Here is a 21,270-nt window from a genome sequence, read left to right as displayed (position 1 = left end):
GGTTAGATTTGGGTGAGGACACAGAGCCATACCATATCAGCCCAGATCAAGTAGTGACAGAGTAGGGATTTGAATACAGGTTATAGTCACTATTTTGTTATTTCTTGACTTGTACTATTAAAAAACTGTAGCCAGTGAGGCTTCTACCCTTAGTACCCAGAACTCCTTTTATGTATAGCAATTGTTTTTAGGTAAATTTATATTGAGTTTAACACCTGTGTGATTAAAGACAACTTTCCAATGTAGTATCTGTAGCCATGGCCCCTAATGGCTATTAGTGTTCATAGTTAGTGTGTTGAAGAAGATGAGCCAGGTACATAACGCGGCACATTTTCTGCAGGTCAGCAGTAAGGTTTCAAGGTACAGTTATGGAGGAAAGAAGAAAATGACACATTGATAACACAGGTCTTTATTTCCTAAGGGTACATATGAATTATTCCCTTTTGAATGAGACAGTTTTTAAAAGTTGATTTATAAATACAAAAATACATTCTCCAAAGATAGTATTTCCAAACTGTTATATACCCATCTACTCCCAACATGGATATAAGTTTTTTAAAAAAATAGTTGTATATAACATACATATCTGCCCCAGTGTTACTTCACAGGCCTACGCCCTACGGGAACTCCACTCTCCCAGCCCCACTTTTTCTCTTGGTTCTCCCACATTCTTATTCTCCCACATCCCTACCCACGTTTGAGCTGGAAAGGATGTCCCTACCCTAGGCATGAGGTATATTTTATTCTGGGCACCACACATTTGCCCCATAGATAACAATACACGTGATGATGTCACTAGTACTACCTTTCTAGTATTTACATACTTAAAAGTAGTAACTAGAACAGTTATCACTGGAACTAAGAATTTTCCCCACAGAGGTGAACAGACAGTTCAAGAACTAAAATTTCAGGAAACCTGGTTAATTTCTTTTATATCTTTGATAAGTTAGTTTTATATCTAAGATTTCTTCACATAGGTTATAATTCATCTGTATGTTCAAGCTTTTATGTAAAAATATATAGTGCCTTCAGTTTTAACATAGTTTCACATGTTCTCAGAACTGCTAAATTCAGTGCTATCAGTAAGGCTTAATAAGTAGTTCATTGACCCTGTAAGATAGGAGCACTCAGCTCTGTCACAATTTGTTGTTAAACACATCACTCAATGTAAGTATAAAAATATTTATTGATAAAAAATAAACTTATAATTCAGCAACTTGAAGTTCCAGGAGCATTTCTGTTGTTCCTATGTCAGTAAGCCCTTGATTTTTCACATTAAGGAGGGAAAGCTAAGCATGTTACTTGAAGTAATTTTTTCCCAGTCACCATCATGTTGATCCTGTGCACAACGATATATGCGAGGAACTCTTAAGCTTAGTCTTTGATTCTGACAGAGGTATTCTATGGACTGCTGCATTGAAAAGGGCTTGCTGTTTTCATCCAACACCTCTGTGTTGTGTGGTCTTGCTGTGAAAAAGAAGACAATACCTTGTTTTCAGTTTAAGTAGGACCACTGGAGGATGCAATTATCGGGACTGTTTTTAAAACCTAAAAGCACGTTTCTTTAGCTGAACTCTGAAGGGACAGTAAAGATACAGTATTTTATAAATCAATATTCTGCATCAAAAAGTATCCCAACACTTTGAGAGGCCAAGGTGGGAGGATCGCATGAGCCCAGGAGTTTGGGACTAGCCCTGGCAACATAGTGAGACCCTGTCTCTACAAAAAATTTTAAAAAGCTGGCAGTGGTGGCACATGCCTGTAGCCCTAGCTACTCAGGAGGCTGAGGTGGTAAGACTGCTTGAGTCTGGGAGGTGAAGGCTACAGTGAGCTGTGGTCGTGCCACTACACTCTAGCCTGGGTGACAGAATGAGACCTTGTCTCAAAAAAAATAAAATAATAAAATTTAAAAAAATCCTTCATTTATCTCTACTTATGTTTAGATAGACAACTGCATCCTGAAATAGGATGGATTTTGTTCAGGTTAATATTAGAAGAGACCTGCTCTGATACTACATACAACAGAAAGGCAGTTTGCTCCTACTACATACAACAGAAAGGAAAACTAAGGTGGCCTCCCTATTAAACGTTTGTTGCACATTTGCTGATATTTATAGTATTTTATAAGAAACTGGCATATAACAGCAGGGCAAGGTGGTTCACACCTGTAGTTCTAGCTACTCAGGAGGGTGAGGCAGGAGGATTGCTTGAGCCCAGCAGTTCAAGGCTGTAGTGATCTATGATTCTACGACTGCACTCCAGCCCGGGTGACAGAGTAAGACCCTGTCTCAAAAAAAAAAAAAAAAAAGGAAAAAAAGAAAGGGCAGAAACGGCATACAAGGCTGGGCATGTTGGCTCATGCCTGTAATCGCAGCACTTTGCGAGGCTGAGGCAGAAAGACTGCTTGACACCAGGAGTTTGAGACCAGCCTGGGCAACACAGCAGGCCCTGTCTCTACAAAAAAATAAAATGCAAAAAAAATTGGCATATAAAATTAAAGACTGTCCTGACTAGTGCCTGAAATTATGATGAGTTTCTTCAAGTATGAATATATAACCACCACCTGGAAGGTTCAGTAAATGCCCTCATCAAATATACGCTACCTTTGCACACTTTGTAGTATGTAAGATACTCGTGTATTCAGAGTAACCAAAATATTTAAAGGTTATTGGATGTTAAGAAAACAGGCTTACCTTTTAGTGTTTTAAATTTCATATAGTTTCTCAATAGTACTATTGTCTAATAATCAAAATTATTTTATATTTCTAATCTAAACAATATTAAGCTTTCACTATATTTTCTCTGTACCTTCATATTAAATGCTTGAGATTTACTCTCAACTTCACATGTTTGTGCATCACTTTCTTTGCAGTAACTTTCTGCCCCAACTGTATCCATAATATTGCTTCCACAATTCTGCGTATTATAGCCACTATCCATCTGACAGGAGAAAAAAGAAAAAAATATATTGTGAGGAACTTAAAAGTCAAATATTTAAATAAGTAAACCACTATAAACTCTCATTCACTACATCTGAATGATCCTAACATGTAATATTGATCATGTTGAACAAAATTCAAAAGTAATGCACAAATATAAAAGGTAGTTCTGCATAGTACTGATTATTGTAGTCATTTTACAATTCCTTCCAATGAAATATATCTTGTAACTTCCTTAAGAATCAGTGAACAGCCTAGTGACAAAATGCTTTCCTGTTATTTTGTGATCGTACCTAGTAGACAAAAATGAGTATTACAACTAACTTCACCTTCCAATGCATTTTCCAGGCTTGTCTCTAAATGGCTTGAGGCATGCTGCCTTTAAAAAAGTGGATTATATTATATTTACACCTAGTTGTTCACAATAATGCCACATATATAATGGCTCTAGATGTTAGTTCAGCTTTTCATGTTAATAAAAATTGTAGCATCCTAAGATACACTGTTTCAGTGCAAAAGAGCAAAAAAGAAAGATTCTAGCAAACTTCCAGCTTGGAAACATTTATTGAGTGTCTAAAAAGGCCAGGCACTATCTCTATATATTTAATATTTTTTTCTCCTTTCAACAACCCTAATACTTTACTAGAGAAGGAAATTAAGGCTTAAAAAGCTTAACTTTCACAATGTCATCCAGTGATGAGGTGATGAAGATGTGAGACCTAAGTCCAGGTTCTGTTCACTGCACAACGCTCCATTTACCTGTATAATGCTGAGCACCAAAGAAAGCAATCCACAAGGGAATCATTTTGCATTTAAGCCCTCCCTGCAAGTTAGGATCAGAGGGAAGGAAAAAGCTGACTGTCATTTTGTTTCCCTCACAAAGGTACAGACTAGCCTAGAAACGGCACTCTATCACTTAATAATCCTGAAAAAATGTTCCCAGTTTTCAGGGCTGGATACATATCTGCTTACTACTAGAGGTCATGTTCCATTAGAACAAAAGCCTTGTGATGTGTAACATTTTTGGGGAAAAGCCTTGTTCTGCTATCATTCAATAGCTACTTGATCAAAAATATAAATGTCAGATTGCTCCCAGAGATTCTGCCAATAGCTCTTCCTTCTAATATTCATCACTGCCAAATAGCTGGCTTATAATGCAATACTAATATGTAACTGGATATATATGGAGGGAAGAGTTACTCATTAGTACAGCAGGAAGTAAGGCATGCGGGGAGTTTGTCCCACACTATGGGAAGAGCAGGATCGATGAGAGCCAAGTTGAGATGGTGGCTGACTTCACTGTCTCTCATCTAGACTTCTGCTAATGTCAATGCCTAATATGTACCAACCAGGCAACAGATACCTTGTTATCCCCCACAGGCATCAAGGCAGGCATCAATCTCACTTTATAGCTAAGAAGGATGAGGGGACAAAAATTAAAAAGTCATGTTCTATTCACTGCTATGTAAATCTTGCCTTAAGATCCCACAGCCTGGAAATAAAAGAACTCTAATTCAAACTTGGTTCTAATTGCAAACTTTATATTCCAGTTGGGTCATGCTGCCTTTAAATGGTGTCTCTATGTCAGTCATTTAACATGCACTTTGTTACTAAATTTATTTTTCTACTGCATAAATCAGATGTCATTGTCTTTTAAAACTTTCAATTGGCAACAGTTGTGCCCTGTGATAACATTCCTTGACATCTGGGCCCAGCACTTTAGCCCTTCCCTCATCATTCTCAGTCCCCCTTGTTTGTTACCATTCAAAGGACCTTGCCTTCCATTACTACTTATGTTTTCGCTTTTATTATTATTTTAAACTGACACACAATTACACATATTTATGATGTACATGACATTTTGATATGTTTACAATATGTAATGATCAAATTGGGGTAATTAGCATATCCATTAACTCAAACATTTATCATTGCGTTGGGAACTTTCAAAATCTGCTCTTCAAGCTATTTGAAAATATACGATAAATTGTTAATTACACTCACCATATAGAGCTATAGAACACTAGAATTACTCCTCCTATCAAGCTGTACTTTTGTATCCATTAACCAACCTCTCCCTATCCCTGCTCCCCCTACCCTTCCCATCCTCTACTACCTACCACTATTCTATACTCTTCTATGAAATCAACCTTTTTAGCTTCCACATGAGGGAGTACATGTGGTATTTATCTTTCTGTGCCTGGCTTATTTCACTTAATGTCCTCCAGTTCATCCATGTTGCTGCAAATGTAAGGACTTCATTATTTTTTATGGCTGAATAGTATTCCATTGTGTATATATACCACATTTTCTTTATCCATTCATCTATTAGTGGACACTTAGGGTGATTCCATATTCTGGCTATTATGAATAGTGCAGCAATAAACACTGGAGTACAGGTATCTCTTTGACATACTGATTTCCTTTCCTTTGGATATATACCTACTAGTGGGATTGCTGGATCACATGGTAGTTCTATTTTTAGTTTTTTGAGGAACTTCCATAATAGCTGTACTAATTCATATTCCCACCAACAGTGTTCAGGCACTGTTTACTTATATTAATCACAATGATCATGCTAATATCCTGTAATCCTATTATTATCCCCATTTAAAGAAGAGGAAACAAGCTGAAAGAAACTGTCACTTTCTGGGATTTATAAAGCTAACAGAGCTGGGCTATAAACTGAAATCTGCCAATCTGCCATTACGGTTTCCCAAGCCCATGTTCTTTAATGCCATGCTCGCGCCTCAACTAAATGCATTTGCACCCACACCCATCCTGGCACCCTGCCCTCCTTTAAACATGGAGGAGTTACTGCGGCTACTCCTATCAGGGTTCTAGATTCTACCCCCTCTTGCATGCCTCAGTTCCCTCATTTATAAAACAGATCACCATTTGACAGATGACGATATCTATTATATCTGTAAGGTATTACAGGGATTAGCTTCTGACTGTAAAATGCTTGGCATGGTCTCTGGTACTTGAAAAGGACATGTGACTGATACCTATTAATAATTATATTAATAATTATGCTGCCCAACTCCTAGTTTTTAAAAATCTTCTCCCTCTTGTCTTCATTTAAATGCTGTATGCTGTTTCTTCTGTGTTCCATTACTGGAACACTAAGCATGTGGGAGTTACTTATATCCTGTTGTTCAAGGTCATCGCCAAGGTCTGATTGCGAAACTTCAAAAAATTGCAACCTTAGGCATAAATGGGTTAAGTAAAAACAAAGTAAAAAAGCAAACTACAAAAAGATCTGACTTTGATGCTCTTCTCTAGGTATCATTTTCTTTCCCTTCACAACTAAACTCCAGAGTTATCTACACACGTTATTTCATTACTTCTTCTTTAACCTTCCTTCCATTCACCTTGAGGCTGTTCAGTTATTAATTACTTTTCTTATTAGTCCATTAGCCCCTTTTCAAGCCCAGTGTTGCTTGCTCCAATTTTGGCAATGCTAACCATTCTTTCCTGCTTAAAATGCTTCATAACACTGTGCTTTCTAAGTGTCCCTTTCTCCTCTTTGGCTGGTTCTTTTCAGTCTCCTTCAGGGGCTGTACTTCCTTTACCTGATCCCTCTCAATTCTTCCTCAGAGTTCCAAATCCTGGCTCCCTGTTACTCTCAGTAAATACCATCCCTCTGGTTGAACTTAACCTACGCATTCGTTCTGTTTTTGTTACACAAATATTTAATGAGCGGCTATTACGTGACGGGTTCTTTTTAATAAGCACTGGGGATAAAAACATGCATGACTGCTGCATTAGTGGTCTGATTGGAAAGAATGCAAAATGTGCATGGAATCATGAAAGCATATAATGAGGTCTGGCCTGGCTAATGTGATCTGGGAAGGCTTGAGGATGTAATCAATAAGTTGTCAATGAAAAAAATAAATAGGAGTTAACTAAGTAAAATGGGATAGAAATGCTACATAGCATGTGCAAAAAGGCCCTGTAACAAGAGAAAACGTGGCTTTTTAAAACTTTGGAAAGCTAGTGGGACCTAAACAGAGAATGAAGGAAACAAGCTGGAGAGTAGAAAGACCAGCCTTGCCAGCCACATTGCAGACTTTTAAAATTAGTACCGAACGCATTTCAAAAGTGTAGAAAATAAAAAACTCAATAGAAAGGTTATTATATAAACTGGAGGAAATTGCCCAAAAATTCAAACAAAAAGGAGATTTAAAAAAAAAAAAGATTTTTAGAAATTGGAGAATCAAAAGTTGCTCCAGAGAGAACACTAGAAGCAGCAGAGGAGAAATCTAAGATATTATTCAAGAAAAGATCCAAGAAGTGAGGGGAATACGTTTACAGACTGTAAGGGCATTCTGAGTGAAGAGTATAATGGATGGAAAGAAACCCGCGCTAAAGGACATCACTGAAATTTCAGAACCCTGTAGACAAAGAAAAATGCCTATCCATGTCCAGGGAGTTGGGGATAAAAAGAGATCATAAACAAAAGATTAAGCACTGAAATAGCTTCAGATCTCTCACTGAAATGGAAGCAATGCCTTCAAACTCTGAAGGACATTTCTGAACTCTCAAATGTGAGAGACGGACACATGATCAGACATGCAATGTCTTTAGAAATGTACTCTTCCTCAGAAAGCTAGCAGAAAGCTAACCATGTGGCAGAAATGTAATGTATGAAACATGTTTAGTAGACATTATGATGTTATGGCCCAGAGAGTAAAACAGACTGCTTGGGGGGTATCACATAACATATTTTTACCCAATAGAAGGAAGAGGTTGTAATAGTAAGAGAAGTTAAAAAATGAATGGAATAGCCCTGCAAGTGTAATTAAGCATAGATAGTTTGACAAGTTAGTAGTGACTACAATTATGGGAGAATATGCTACCCACGGCTTCCAAAGGTTAGTTGGATTAGATGATGATTAAGGTGTATTTCAACAAAAGTATTTTGTAATTCCTCTATATAAAAAAAGAGAGAGAGAGAGAAAGTGAAAAAAGGCAGAGAGTAAAAGCAGCAAACAATGCCTTTAAGGCATATACTTTTAAGCCTATATGTGCTTTTTTCTATTTATGAAACCAACTTTAGAGAAGCTAAAATATGTAAAAGTGATTCTAGTATAATTTTTTTTGAGCAATGAAGCTGTAAGTCAGGATAGGCAACAGAAGCATAAAAATATGAGCAAAATACTATATTTAATTTTGGGTCATTTAGAATCCTTCCCTGAGTTTTAACTTCAGCATGCCAAAACTGACAACACTAAAGCCTTATAGAGTTGGTGTGAGAATTAAATGAATTAATAAAGTGGTTAGAAGAGTGCCTGGTATATCAAAACACTATGTGCATATTAGCTATTATTATAAGTCAGTATTAACTTTTGGATTAAAGAACATGGACTCTAAAGCCAGACTGCTGGGATCAAATCTCAGCTCTTCCACTTACTAGTTGTATAGAAACTTTAGGTAATTTACTTAACCTCTCTGACCCTCAGTTTCCTCATCTGTAAAACAGGGATAATAGTACACATACCTCACAGGATTGCTGTAAAGATTCAACAAAGTAAAACATGTAAAGGTCTCAGAATAGGACTTGGCACATAGTAATGCTACGTTAGTGTTAGATGTTATTGCTATCCCCTTCTGACTTTAGAAGTTCCTTCAAAATTCTCAGCTCAAAGAACACAACAATGAATGGAACAAATGCCTTTCCAAAGTGCTAATTATGAAGTATACGTATCTGTTAAATGAATCAGGTTTTCCTGTTGTCAGAGACATTGCAAAATTGGAAATGTATAATTTCATGAAAAATGTTGCTATAAATCATGTTTCTAAAAGAAAAGCACAAAAATGCATACATAAAAGAACTCTAAGGCCAGGCGCGGTGGCTCATGCCTGTAATCCCAGCACTTTGGGAGGCTGAGGTGGGCGGATCAACTGAGGTCATGAGTTCGAGACCAGCCTGGCCAACATAGCTAAATCCTATCTCTACAAAAATACAAAAATTAGCCAGGTGTGGTGACGCACGCCTGTAGTCCCAGCTACTCAGGAGGCTGAGGCAGGAGAATTGCCTGAACCCAGAAGGTGGAGGTTGCACTGAGCCAAGATCACACCACTGCACTCCAGCCTGGGTGAGAGTGAGACCCCATCTCAAAAAAAAAAACAAGTGCTCTAAACTCTGTTTATCCCCCCTAAATCACATAAAGGAAAAACAAAAATGATTTTATTTTTAGAATGCAAATACTATACCAGACCTTGCATGTTTTGGGGGACTGGATCCACATGAAACAGTGATGAATCCTGCCTGACTCTAGCAGGATTGATTTCTCTAGAGCAGGCTAATTTCTTTTCTGCTCTTACCTTTTCCTACTCCACACAAATATCAGTTAATGTGAATATAAAATATGCCTTATCTGTCATAATTAAAATAAATTTACTCTTCTCATATCACTTGGTATTAATATTTTTAAAAAATATTATATAATACTATAGTCCTCATGTTTAATCCATTATCTTTCTTATACTATAATCTTAGAAAGGATAAAGAACACCAAGGCAGTGAGGAAGGGGCTATAGAATATTAAATACCTTACCTGAATGTTACTGCTTTCACAAGGAATGACACTGCTTTCAGCAAGAGGTGACATGCACATATGAGAGTTTTCAATACTGAAGGCAATGCCACTTACAAAATCAGTCATGGGTAAACTGCCATTATCAACCGGCTCCTTAATCCAAGTGGTCTCATCTGCTATCTCTATAGGATCAACCATATCCACAGTGTTATTGTCTTTCTCCCTTTCAACATCCTGCAACAGTGCTAATTCTTTCTCAGAAGCACTTGACTGATTTTGTGTAACAGACATGGCAGTCACAACCAAATGTGTACCACGGGTAGAAGCCTCATTACTAAACTGCCGCAGGTGTATTCCAGCAGCATCCATGGCTGGTGATGAGACATCTGTGGAAGGAATATTCTCTTTATCTTCCTCATCTTCACCTTGAGTCTCAAGAGTAAAAGGTATCTGAATCACTGAGGTCCGATACTGAGTACCACCACTATACATCTGAAGTCTCATAGGAGACCAATTTTTAATTGGCGAGCAGCCATCTATATAAGGACTTCTGATACACGGATTAGTTATCCCATTAGAATTTGTTCCAGATGAAGCATCAGGAGAATGAACAGTAAACTTCCTTTGTTCTGAAAGGTGGGAAGGGAAAAAAAATCACATCATAAAAACATGAAAATGGAAAAGTCACTACTAAATGGTAATCATGTTTCATGCCAGGAAAAACTGCATTTCTGTAACAGTTGTGTTGTTTACCAAAGTGAAATTGTGATGTCAAAAACAATAGCACAAATGGAAATTGCTAAATTTCCTTTGATAGTGTTTGATGTAAATATTGCTAATTAAAGTAACTATATTTAACACTACAGTACAAACTGGTGAGAATTCCAGCCTTTGAAGGTAAACTGTTCTTTTATTTAAAAATCAAAGTTCCTAAATGTTAGAAGGTTAGTGATCATTTTGAGCTCTATCATTAAGACAAATTAAAAGAACATCTCTAATAGCAAATATTGATAGTATAAAACTTTTAACTAGGTATTTTATTATGAGACATACCTGAGAGTGGAGTCTCTCCTATCTGAAATTCAATTGGTGAGAAAGTGGGTGAAGAAATAGGCGAAGGACTAGCTATGCTTCCCAAGCTGTATTTTTTTGCACTAGCCTGAATAGGGCTAGAAGAAAACTGCCCCTGTAATAAAATTAAATAGTAAATAAATGTATATGGTTCTCTTCCTTAACTCTTATGCTGCATGCTATTTATCATGGTCTTCAAAACACACTTATAAACTAGTAATAGTTCACAAGAACCACCAAAAGACACCTTGCAACAAAGACAACTAAGAAGATTGCTACAAAAATTCTGAAATAGTATCAAATATGTTAGTCAAAATATAAACACATTGTATTTGAACAAACCATTAAGTTTCACACTAAGCAACCATCTGTGAAAAATTTTTAAATAATTTATTAATGCCAAGCCAGTTGTATTATACTGTAAATCTCACACACTTTAGTAAATAACCTATGCTGAATTTCCTTGAGACTCATGATAAATCTGGTCATCCTGTACATATCTAAATACAAAATTGAAGAGTCTGACCTAAAACATCCCTATGACTAATGATAACATATGAACTAGAGTTAGTTTCTGTGAAGCATAATACTCAAAAGACAACCATCCCTCCTTCTGAAAGCAATCTGGGCAGCTCACAGGGGTGTCCAAAGGAGAGAATACAGTCATGAGTTCTTAGTTTCTGTTTCTGGTTAGGCCAGTAAAGGCCCTTCCTCATCCCTCTTTTCCACTTATTTACTAGAGACAGAAACCAAAAACCATGGCTTCAGGCTACTGAAAGCCTAAGATAGAACAACAACAAAATGTGGGTTCAAGCTTGACAGCATATTAGCCAACTGCTTTTTAGTATACTTCTCACCGAACTTGGTGTCTGCAAGGGGCTCCTACACTTTACAGGAGACAAATCTATTGAATAAAACATCTCTAGTGATGTTTGAACACCACTGTGAGGACTTCCGGGAGAAGCCGAAGGTAAGGAGTCGGAGATGCTTCCGTTCCCATCTAAAAACAGCTTTCTTCTGAGGGATGAAGAACTGAGGTTTCCAGGAGATTGATCTGCAAATTCATCAGCTCTAAAATAGTCACCTATATTTAATAATAGGAGAAAAGGCAAAGCTAGTCATTTTAAAGGGCAATTATACTTCTGTTACTCAACTTTTAAGAAGCCAGCATGCACTATGTTTGAATTTTTTCCCAAAAAGAGGGCAAAGTTTAATTGCATATGTGATGTTTTACATCTTAAATTATTCCTTAGTTTTTAAGTGCTACATTGTTAGTATAATATCAATAAAATGTTTATAGTTTCTGTCTATAGTAATAAAGTTCACTATGATAATAAGGCTAGTTCAAACCATGTTCAAGAAAAAGAGAAATTTCAGGGCAGTTTCCCCACTTCTTTAGAAAGAGGCACTGCCACATATTTCCCATGTTACCATTTACAAAAAGCCAGCCAAACAAAACCTTTGGTTCAAGTTTTTAAAAGTTTAAACAAATACAGTATTTACCTAATATATTTTCTAAATTAAAATCCACAGGAAGAGACAGCAATGTCTGACAAGCAGCTGGAAACAAGCAAATAAATAAACAAATTCAAACATGGGATAAATCAATGAAAGTATACACTATACAATTCAGCATGTGCTGCCCAGTCAATCATCTCCCCGTGATGTTCCAGCCAAATGGAATTATTCATTTCTGCATTCTATTACATACCCTGCCACCTTTCTAGAAGTGGTTTCCCACACTCTCCGCAACTGGTGTAAACGTGTTAATAGTAAAAGTTAACTCCTGGCTCTGGTACTGGCACTTGAAAAGGAAGCCAGCCTATATCTGGGGGGAGATTTCTCACATTAACCAATTTCCAAAAGAATGCTTTCCAAGACCAGAAATCAATTCACATGCTTTGAACAAGAAAACAAAACACTAGTGCTATTTCTAAAACATGGCTGGATGCATCTGTTCTACTATACTTGTTTTTAAAGGTCAGCTCTCATATGGTTATTATGTAGCTCATTGAAAAAATCCAAACAGGCCAGGCTTGGTGGCTCATGCCTGTAATCCTAGCACTTTGGGGGGCCAAAGTGGGCGGATCGCTTGAGCCCAGGAGTTCGAGACCAGCCTGGGCAACATGGCGAAATGCTGTCTCTACAAAAAAATACAAAAATTAGCCAGGTGTGGTGGCGGGTGCCTGTAGTCCTAGCTACTGAGGAGGCTGCGGTGGGAGGATCACTGGAGCTCGGGAAGTCAACGGGAAGTCAAGGTTGCAATGAGCTCTTGATTGTGCCACTGCACTCCAGCCTGGGTGACAGAGTGTGACCCTGTCTCAAAAAAATAAAAATAAATTAAAAAAAAAAAAAAGGAAACAATTTCAATTCCAGAGTAAAGTGTTACTACCTGAACTGGGTTTAGAATCCAATGTAGCTTAATATGGAACATACTTCTTTTCAAATTGTGTTCATACTCACCATCGCTTTTCTCAGAATGTATGGTCAGCTTTTTTCCAACTGGAGAGTCACTATTTATGTTAGTGCCTGTAAGACATTTTAAGTGAAAAATCCTATGTTGTATACTCTTCATTTGCTTTAGCATTACTTTTTCCAAAGTAAAAAATTAAGAAAGTGGAAACTTATTTTGCAACATTAAAAAAAATCTGCATATATAAGTATATATTTTGGTATGTTTCTATTATTTTTTTACCTTTGAGGGAATACAAGGATAAAACTAAAGGATTACCACAGCAAATAAGGAGTCACCAAGCAATATTTTTTTTTACATTTTTCTTTAAATAATTGTATACATTTATGGGGTACAATGTGATGTTTCAATACATGTATACACTATGACAAGAGCAAATCAAGCTAATTAACATATCCATTGCCTCAAATACTTTTCTTTGTGGTGGGAACATTTAAAATCCACTTTCAGCAATTTTGAACTATATGATACCTCATTATCAGCTATAGTTACCTGGCTGTGCAACAGATCACCAGAACTTATTCCTCCTGTCTAACTGAAACTTTGTACCCTTTGACCAACATCTCCCCCACCACCCCTCCTCCCTACCGTCTGGTAACCACCACTCTATTCTCTACTTCTAAGAGTCTGACTTTTTTAGATTCTACATATAAGTGAAATCATTCAGTATTTGTCTTTCTGTGGCTGGCTTTTTTCACTTAGCATGATGTCCTCTAGATTCATACATGTTGTCACAAATGGCAAAATTTCCTCTTTTTTAAGCCTGAATAGTATTCCATTGTGTGTGTGTGTGTGTGTGTATATATCACATTTTAAAAAGTCCATTCATCTGTTGATGGACACTTAGGTTGACTCCATATCTTGGCTGTTGTGATTAACGATGCAGCAATAAATATGAGAGTGCAGGTATCTCTTTGAAATAGTAATTTTGGTTCCTTTGGATATATACCCAGTAGTAGGACTGATGAATCCCAAAGTAATGTTTTTTTTTTAAGGAAATGATGATTACTCTTCATGACGTCAACCTTAAAAGGTTAGGGATACCTTTTAGCTACCCTCAATGTCCTCAACAGATTAAAATGCCAGATTATTTTGACAAAACCTGAAATTTGATCAATAAAACCATATAGTTTCTTTCACAAGAAGAGTTAAAAATATGGGTGCAAATTATTTTAACTCTAAAGTTTTATAAATTGAAAAATCACCAGATTAAAAAAACTCAAAAACCAAAACCATTTCAAAAAGACTAATATAAGTAAGATAAAAGGAAGAAAAAGCAAGGGGACCAAACAAACCCCCCCTCCCCCCAAAACCAGAAACAACTCAGGAATTCTAAAATAAAATGACAAAATAGAGTGTAGTAACCTAACAATTCTAAATTTTAAAATGGGTAAGTGGGTTGCTGAATAAATTAAATTTCCCTGTGAAATACTATCAAAACGGGTAAATAAAGAAAATTTTGGATGCAGATGACTTTGTCACTGCATGCAGAGTGACCTTCTATAAGGCAGATGTAATCAATACTCTCTCTGCCTAAAACCCTGCAATAGTCTTTAGGATAAAATCCAAACACCTCAATGGCTTACAAAGCCTTTCAAAACCATGTCTCTTTCTCTAGCATGGTTGCCATCTAATTAAATATTATTTGAGTACCTAAAACAAACAAACAAGAAACAGGTATCTCTCTCATCTCTAGGTATTATCTTATGCTCTCTCCTCCCTGCCTTTTCTCCCCTGCATTCCAAGAGTCTAACTCAAATCTCAGCTTAAATTTTATCTTCTGCCAGCATGCCTTTCTTGCCTTCCTCAGACCAGAAAGACACCTACAGCAACATTATCACATCACTTTTCAACTCTATTCCAAGTGTTTTGGTTGCTTCCCCTAGAAGGGCTTAGACAAGTTTAAGACCACAATCAAATGAGGAAAAAAAAAAAAATCGATGGATTTGACTGCACCAAAATAAAAATTTCTATGCAACCCAGGATATCAAGAACAAAGAGTAGCATACATATGACAGAATGGGAGATAACATTTGAAATGTTTAAGACCAATATAACCACAATATGTAAGGTATCTTAGAAATTAACAGGAAAAAAAAAGGTTAGCAACTCCAATTGAAACATATCAATGAATTACAAATAGACATTTTCTATGAAATGTAAAAGGTCATTAGTCTATGAAGACAAAAAGAAAACTGAAACAATCATTTAGAATGTCAAATAACCTATAGGAAAGGCAAAGATGTAAAAGCTGGATAATGCCAAGGTCAGGCAGGGATGCTGGGACACAGGAACCCTAGGGACTGCTGGGGCTGTGCAGACTGTGCAGATATTCTAGAGAGCACTCTAATACTGTGTAGTCAGATTAGGTAAAGATATACTCTATAACTCAGAAATCCTCTACCTGCGTATGTATCCCAGGGAAATTCTCACTCAAGTCCATAAATAAAAACACATGAGGATATGCACTGAAGCACCTTGCTGCATAAATATTAATAATAGTAAATGCTACCAGCACAAGCTAACATGTATAAACAAAACCACTTTTCCCCTCATTCACCATTTTATTTGTTAATCTTTAGGTAGATAACCAAACACCATGTGCTAGGTACATTATCTTAGAGGTACCACAATAACCATCATTTTATAGATAAGGAAACTGAGGCACAGAAAAGCTAAGTAACTCATCTAAAGTCACACAGCTAGTGAGCTTTACTGGGTACAATTCAAACCTAGATAATATTACACTAGAGTAAGGGTCAGCGAACTATTGTTCATGGTGCAAATCTGGCCTTTCACCTATTTTTTTAAATACAGTTTTACTGGTACACACTCACATTCATTTACATATTGTCAGCGGCTGCTTTTGTGGTACGGCAGTAGAGTGGAGTGGTTCCAACAGAGGTTGTGTGGTCAGTAAAGGCTTAAGTATTTATTATTGAATCCTTTACACTTAAGGGCTGCCAACCTTGGCCCTAAAGTAGCATCCAATAGAACATTTTCTGTGATGATGGAAATGTTCTCTATCTATACTACTCGATATCCACATGGCTATTGAGCACCTGAAATGTGAATATTGTGAATGGGGAACTCCATTTTTAAATTTAACTTTAAATTTAAATAGTCACACGTGGCCACAACTGTCAAGAACTATAAAGGGTCTAAGATTCTACCCAACTTGGCAACTAACAGGTGAACATGTCAAAGTTCCATTGGTGCTGGCTAAAGACATGAGGCTTCTGGGGGCAAAGATAAAGGACTTTATTATTTTCAGCACAGCAGGCAGCATGAACTTAACATTCCTATTAATTCCCTTTGCTCCCAAGTGCCAAGAAGATGACATGAAACAGTCCAGTGCAGTGAATTCTTATAATTCTGCATACAAGTTGGACTTTCTCATACAAAAAGCAGGGCTCATTCACCCGACAGTTTCCAGTTCTATACCTCAATGTGGTTGATCCAGATATCTGCCTTATATAAATTCCTCCTGGTAACCACCTCCCTATGGGCCATCTACATATGGCCTACCTGACTGACCCCCCAACCCTCATACCGCACATGGACTACACAGACATGCCACAGTGACTATCTCTCAGTCACTGTGTGACCTCCTCAATGCATGCCTGCTTGCTTTAAACCCACCAACTAAAACTCTGTTTGGATAATGCCCTGGACCCAATAAAGGCGTTGGCCCATGGGTTCCTTTCTCTCTCTTCCTGACCTCCCTGTGTGGTGTTCAGGTATGCTGTGTACCCCTAGGACTTGTAAGTAATAAAATTTTTATTTCCATCTTGTGTCTCTCCTAATCATGGGAGGAGTGCTCTCTATCTTAAAAGATTCTAAATTAAAATACCCAGGTGGCTGGTGGACACACAATGGGTTTTCACCATAGCTAAGGAACCCCAAGCTTAGGAAATCCCATTCTTTTAAGAGAGACTGCAAACAAATCTGCTCCAGAGGGAGACATCATCTTTACTATACTGGACAGCAAAACAAACTTACCCTCTGCTCTGGTGGGACACACTATCTCTACCTTCCAAGACAAACACCCTAGAAAAGATAGTTTGGAACAGAACTTGTCCATGCCACTTCATGAAAGGTGTGCAGAAATGTGAGGCCTATGGAGAATTGTCTCCCAACAACACAGTAAACAGCACAGCTCTGGAGTCTATCCTATTAACCACTGCACTGTTATCGTGGGCTTGATTAGGTTTCAAAGAGTCTAAAGTGTTTTTAAGCATCTTCTTGATCCTGCATCACTTGAACTAAAACAGGATACTTGGAATACAAAAATGTTATTTAAAAAATCACTTAAGAAGGTTGATTCATCTGTTGAAAAAATCCAACAGTAAAGAATCTGGGGGTGAAAAACTAGTATCTATGAGAATGCCACCTTGGACACACAATTTTAGAGCTAGGGGGGATGTAAATGGACAACTCTAGTTCAATCCTTTTATTTCACAAATAAAAGACTGAGGTACAAAGAGATAGAATAATTTGATCAAGGTCACCTCTCTGGTTTATAAAAGTAGGAGGTTTTACAATCCAGATTTCCATCTACTATTGCGTGCTACCACTAATTCATAATGGCTAAGAATACAGCATCTGATTTGAGAATTTTGAATTCAGGTTTTCCCACTTTTATCATCTCTGTAACCCTGGACAAATGCTCTCATCTTTCTAAAACTAGGTTTTCTTACCTATAAAATGGGGCCAATAATTACACCTACTTCATATGAGTTATAAGAAATTACTGAAAGCACTTAGCACTGTCCTGGCATAGAGAAAGTACTAACCCAGCTTACCTATTATTGTTGTATTATTATGTTGTGTTTTTTGATAAAGAAAGGAACAAACATTCCCTCTTATACTGACAGCATAATTAAGGTATACTACAATAGACAGTGTAATTCCACTGTGATGAGGGATGCATATATACAAGTGATTCCTGAATACTGCCTCACAACCCAAAGAGCAGTGAGAACAAATATATGACAACCATTGCCTGGAGGTAGAAAGATAATTGTTAGCTTACTGGCTTGCCCTTTAATTTCCTTATTAATTTTGCAGATACTCAGCAATAATACACTGTCCCAGAGGTCATATTAAGTCTTCATCCTTTCTTTACCTTTATAAGAAATCAGCAAATTAGCAAAAGGCAACACAATTTACAGTTTTATCTAAAATATTAACCTTCAAAATACTGCTAAAGTCATTAACAACTCATCTCTATATTCAATGCCAACTATTTCTTCATCTATGGATCCTCTATAACCATCATTATAACTGACATTCACAATAGTCATGAAGAAAAAGTTAAATTCAGAGTATAACAGCTAAAAAAAATTCAATAAATTTTAGTCAAATTTTTAATTCTAACCCTAAAAGGAGTTAAATTCTATGTTATCCAGAATTTTAAAGCAAGCTCCTTACAAAGCAGATATACTGGCACTTCATGATATGTTGCTTTATATTCACCGACTTTTTTGATTTCTATTCATATCATTTTTAGTACACTCACATTTACTGGAATGATATTGTGAAAGCTGTTTCCCTTCATGATCAGTCCAAGGAGAGGGTACGATGACATCTTTAGTGAAAAACTAGGAAAATTAAAGTCATACAATTAGGCATAAATTCCACCCAAAATGTGAGACGGTACCTGTGTTTTTCCAAGTAATTATTAAACATGTCATATACTAACTTTATAACTGTAGGCAAAAATTTTAATACAAATGACCAAAGGAAAAATGGAAGAAATTTAAAGTATATATAAAGAGGAATCTTAATACTTCAAATCAACCAGTTAAATTTGAAACTTGCAAACTAAACTAAGAGGATTAATCATAGACAAAGTATTTTAAATTTCTTTCCCAGGTTTTTTTGATGGGGTTACAAAAAAAAGGATGAAAAGGGAAGGAATATATTAAGACAGAGACATGCAAGTAGGCCAGTATGAATGATGGCACTGAAGCTGGCTTGTTTGTTCTGGCTCTCAAGATCTGATTATTAAATTTTCAAGAATTCTGTGCACCAGTTGTTAAAACCAATATTAAAAATAAAATTATGTAAACTTACAATTAAATATATTAAAAATAAAGGTAACAAATATTCAAAACTCACCACTTGCTAATTATTTTATATATTTATCAATGTCTATGCTCTTGAGGTTAATAATGTATTTTGTATCTGTATGGTGGAATTCCTACATATAATGGTGTGCCACTATTCTTCCTTTCCCATTCAGTGATGTCACATCAGTAGCTTGAAATTGGCCATGGTTGGAGTACTTACACTATGGATAGCAGGAATCGCTATAAATCGTGCTCCTTCCACGACCAGAGAGCAAGTTGTTAAACATTCACCAGCACACTACTGGCCAGTATATTCAAATGAGATAGAGCATTTGGATACTTTTCTTTCCTCTTTCATTTCTAACACAGTATTTTCCCTTCCCTAGGTTTTGCAAGTAACCAAACATATTTTCTTCATATTTTGCTATACATATGACAAAGAGCTAATTTTCTTAACTAAATTACCCATGAATCTATGAGGAAAAGATTCTTTTTTTTTTTTTAAAGGTGGACTGGGGCAGATATAGACAATTACCAGAAAAAAAATTAAAGGACCTATAAACTTACAAAGTGATGTATAAGTTCACTCAAAAGTAAAGAAATACAAAAAAAAGGTCATTTTTAAAGTAATAGGAGTAGAACAAATTAAGAATTCTGATAATAATCAATATTGGAGATATGGAAAATCAAGCAGTGTCACACTGTAATCAGGAGTATAAACTGGTATAACCTTTTAGGAGGGCAATATGGTAAAATCTACCAAAACTGAAAATTCACAAAGCCTCTGACTTACTAAGTCCATTTCAAGAATATAAAGATATATATACAAATCACTGCAGCATTATTTGTGACAGAAAAATAATAAACACAATTTAAACATCTGTCAACAGGGGCTAGGTAACTATGCTGTTGCTAAGAGAATGTAAAAATCTGTATATGCTGGTTATCAAAAATTTCTAAGAAAAATCATGAAGCAAAAAAAGGAGGATGCAGTATGAGAACGATAATAGTATGAGAATGATAATCCTATCTGTCGAAAATATTTTAAGGACATATGCTATTAAATAAGTAAAATTAATCTGAAAGTACACATAAGAAATGTTATAGTCATAACCTTCATGAAGTGGGATGGGGAAACAGGAGGCTTTTTACTTTATATTTTTTCTTTTTGTTTTTACTATATGTATATGTTTCTTCTATTTTCAAAAATATATATTGAAAAGAAACAAATTTTCTTAAGTTTACCTGCTGGGTTTCTCTTTAAAATTAAGGATTCTTAAAGAAAGTATTTTTTCAAAATGTTGGAAATTTTGAGAGTCTGAGAATATTCAGGTGGGGAAGAACCAAGTGATTGAGTCAGAATGAAAACTGTGCAGTTACTAGACAGAAGAAGAAGTAGGTAATGTTTAGCAGGAGTAAACACAGTCTTTTGTGGTACGGAAGAGCCAAGTACGGCTAAGGAACAGAGGAGGGTTGAGGGGGCTAGAGGGGCAGAAAAGTAAAAATCAGAAATGCTGCCATCACATAAAGACTTTCTGAGGAAAGAACAAGGTAAGTAACCCTTACTTAGATGCTGGGCCAGGCGCAGTGGCTCACGCCTGTAATCCCAGCACTTTGGGAGGCCAAGGTAGGCGGATCATCTGAGGTCGGGAGTTCGAGACCAGCTTGACCAAGATGGAGAAATCCCGTCTCTACTAAAAATACAAAATTAGCTGCGTGTGGTGGCGCATGCCTGTAATCCCAGCTACTCGGGAGACTGAGGCAGGAGAATCACTTGAACCTGGGAGGCGGAGACTGCAGTGGGCTGAGATCACGCCATTGCACTCCAGCCTGGGCAACAAGAACGAAACGCCGTCTCAAAAAACAAAAAATAATAATAATAATAACCTTATTTAGATGCTAAGAAAGGCAATTCAACAGACATAAAAAAGCAAAAAACTTAATTATTTTTATTTTTTAAAAAGCCTACATTATGATATACCTTTGCTGTTTAACAGTAAGAGATTTTATTTCATGAATATCTTAAAAATCCAAAGTATTAACAAAAAAAGACAAAGCCATTCCCAATGCCAATCTAGATTCTGAAGGCCTGAGAATATTCGACTTCCTCTACATAAACTCCAACTTGAAACAAAGTTTGTGCTAATCAACATTTTGAAGGCACAAGG

At 36.5% G+C, this 21,270-nt stretch overlaps 1 protein-coding gene across 6 annotated transcripts in view; it reads right to left on the bottom strand.

Annotated features, from left to right (window-relative positions):
• Positions 1-393: 393 nt before the first annotated feature.
• The window catches only part of BORA (BORA aurora kinase A activator), a 28,666-nt gene continuing 7,789 nt past the window's right edge, over positions 394-21,270 (bottom strand). For 4 of the 6 annotated variants that reach the window (XM_522681.8, XM_063792196.1, XM_063792195.1 and 1 more), the window contains 8 exons: positions 18,550-18,631; positions 13,019-13,084; positions 12,059-12,115; positions 11,413-11,639; positions 10,538-10,670; positions 9,503-10,113; positions 2,809-2,940; positions 394-1,467 (listed from right to left, as the gene is read on the bottom strand). In XM_522681.8, the coding sequence (XP_522681.2) occupies positions 1,402-1,467; positions 2,809-2,940; positions 9,503-10,113; positions 10,538-10,670; positions 11,413-11,639; positions 12,059-12,115; positions 13,019-13,084; positions 18,550-18,631 (1,374 nt within the window). In that variant the 3' untranslated portion in view covers positions 394-1,401. The remainder of the gene's footprint in view (positions 1,468-2,808; positions 2,941-9,502; positions 10,114-10,537; positions 10,671-11,412; positions 11,640-12,058; positions 12,116-13,018; positions 13,085-18,549; positions 18,632-21,270) is intronic. The other 2 variants (XM_063792194.1, XM_009427039.4) reach the window with 1 other exon arrangement.

The sequence above is a fragment of the Pan troglodytes genome, chromosome 14 (genome assembly GCF_028858775.2).
Source record: "Pan troglodytes isolate AG18354 chromosome 14, NHGRI_mPanTro3-v2.0_pri, whole genome shotgun sequence".
Classification (NCBI taxonomy): Eukaryota; Metazoa; Chordata; class Mammalia; order Primates; family Hominidae; genus Pan; species Pan troglodytes.
The sequence above is the reverse complement of the archived record's forward strand: the minus strand, read 5'-3'. Positions and strand labels throughout refer to the sequence as shown.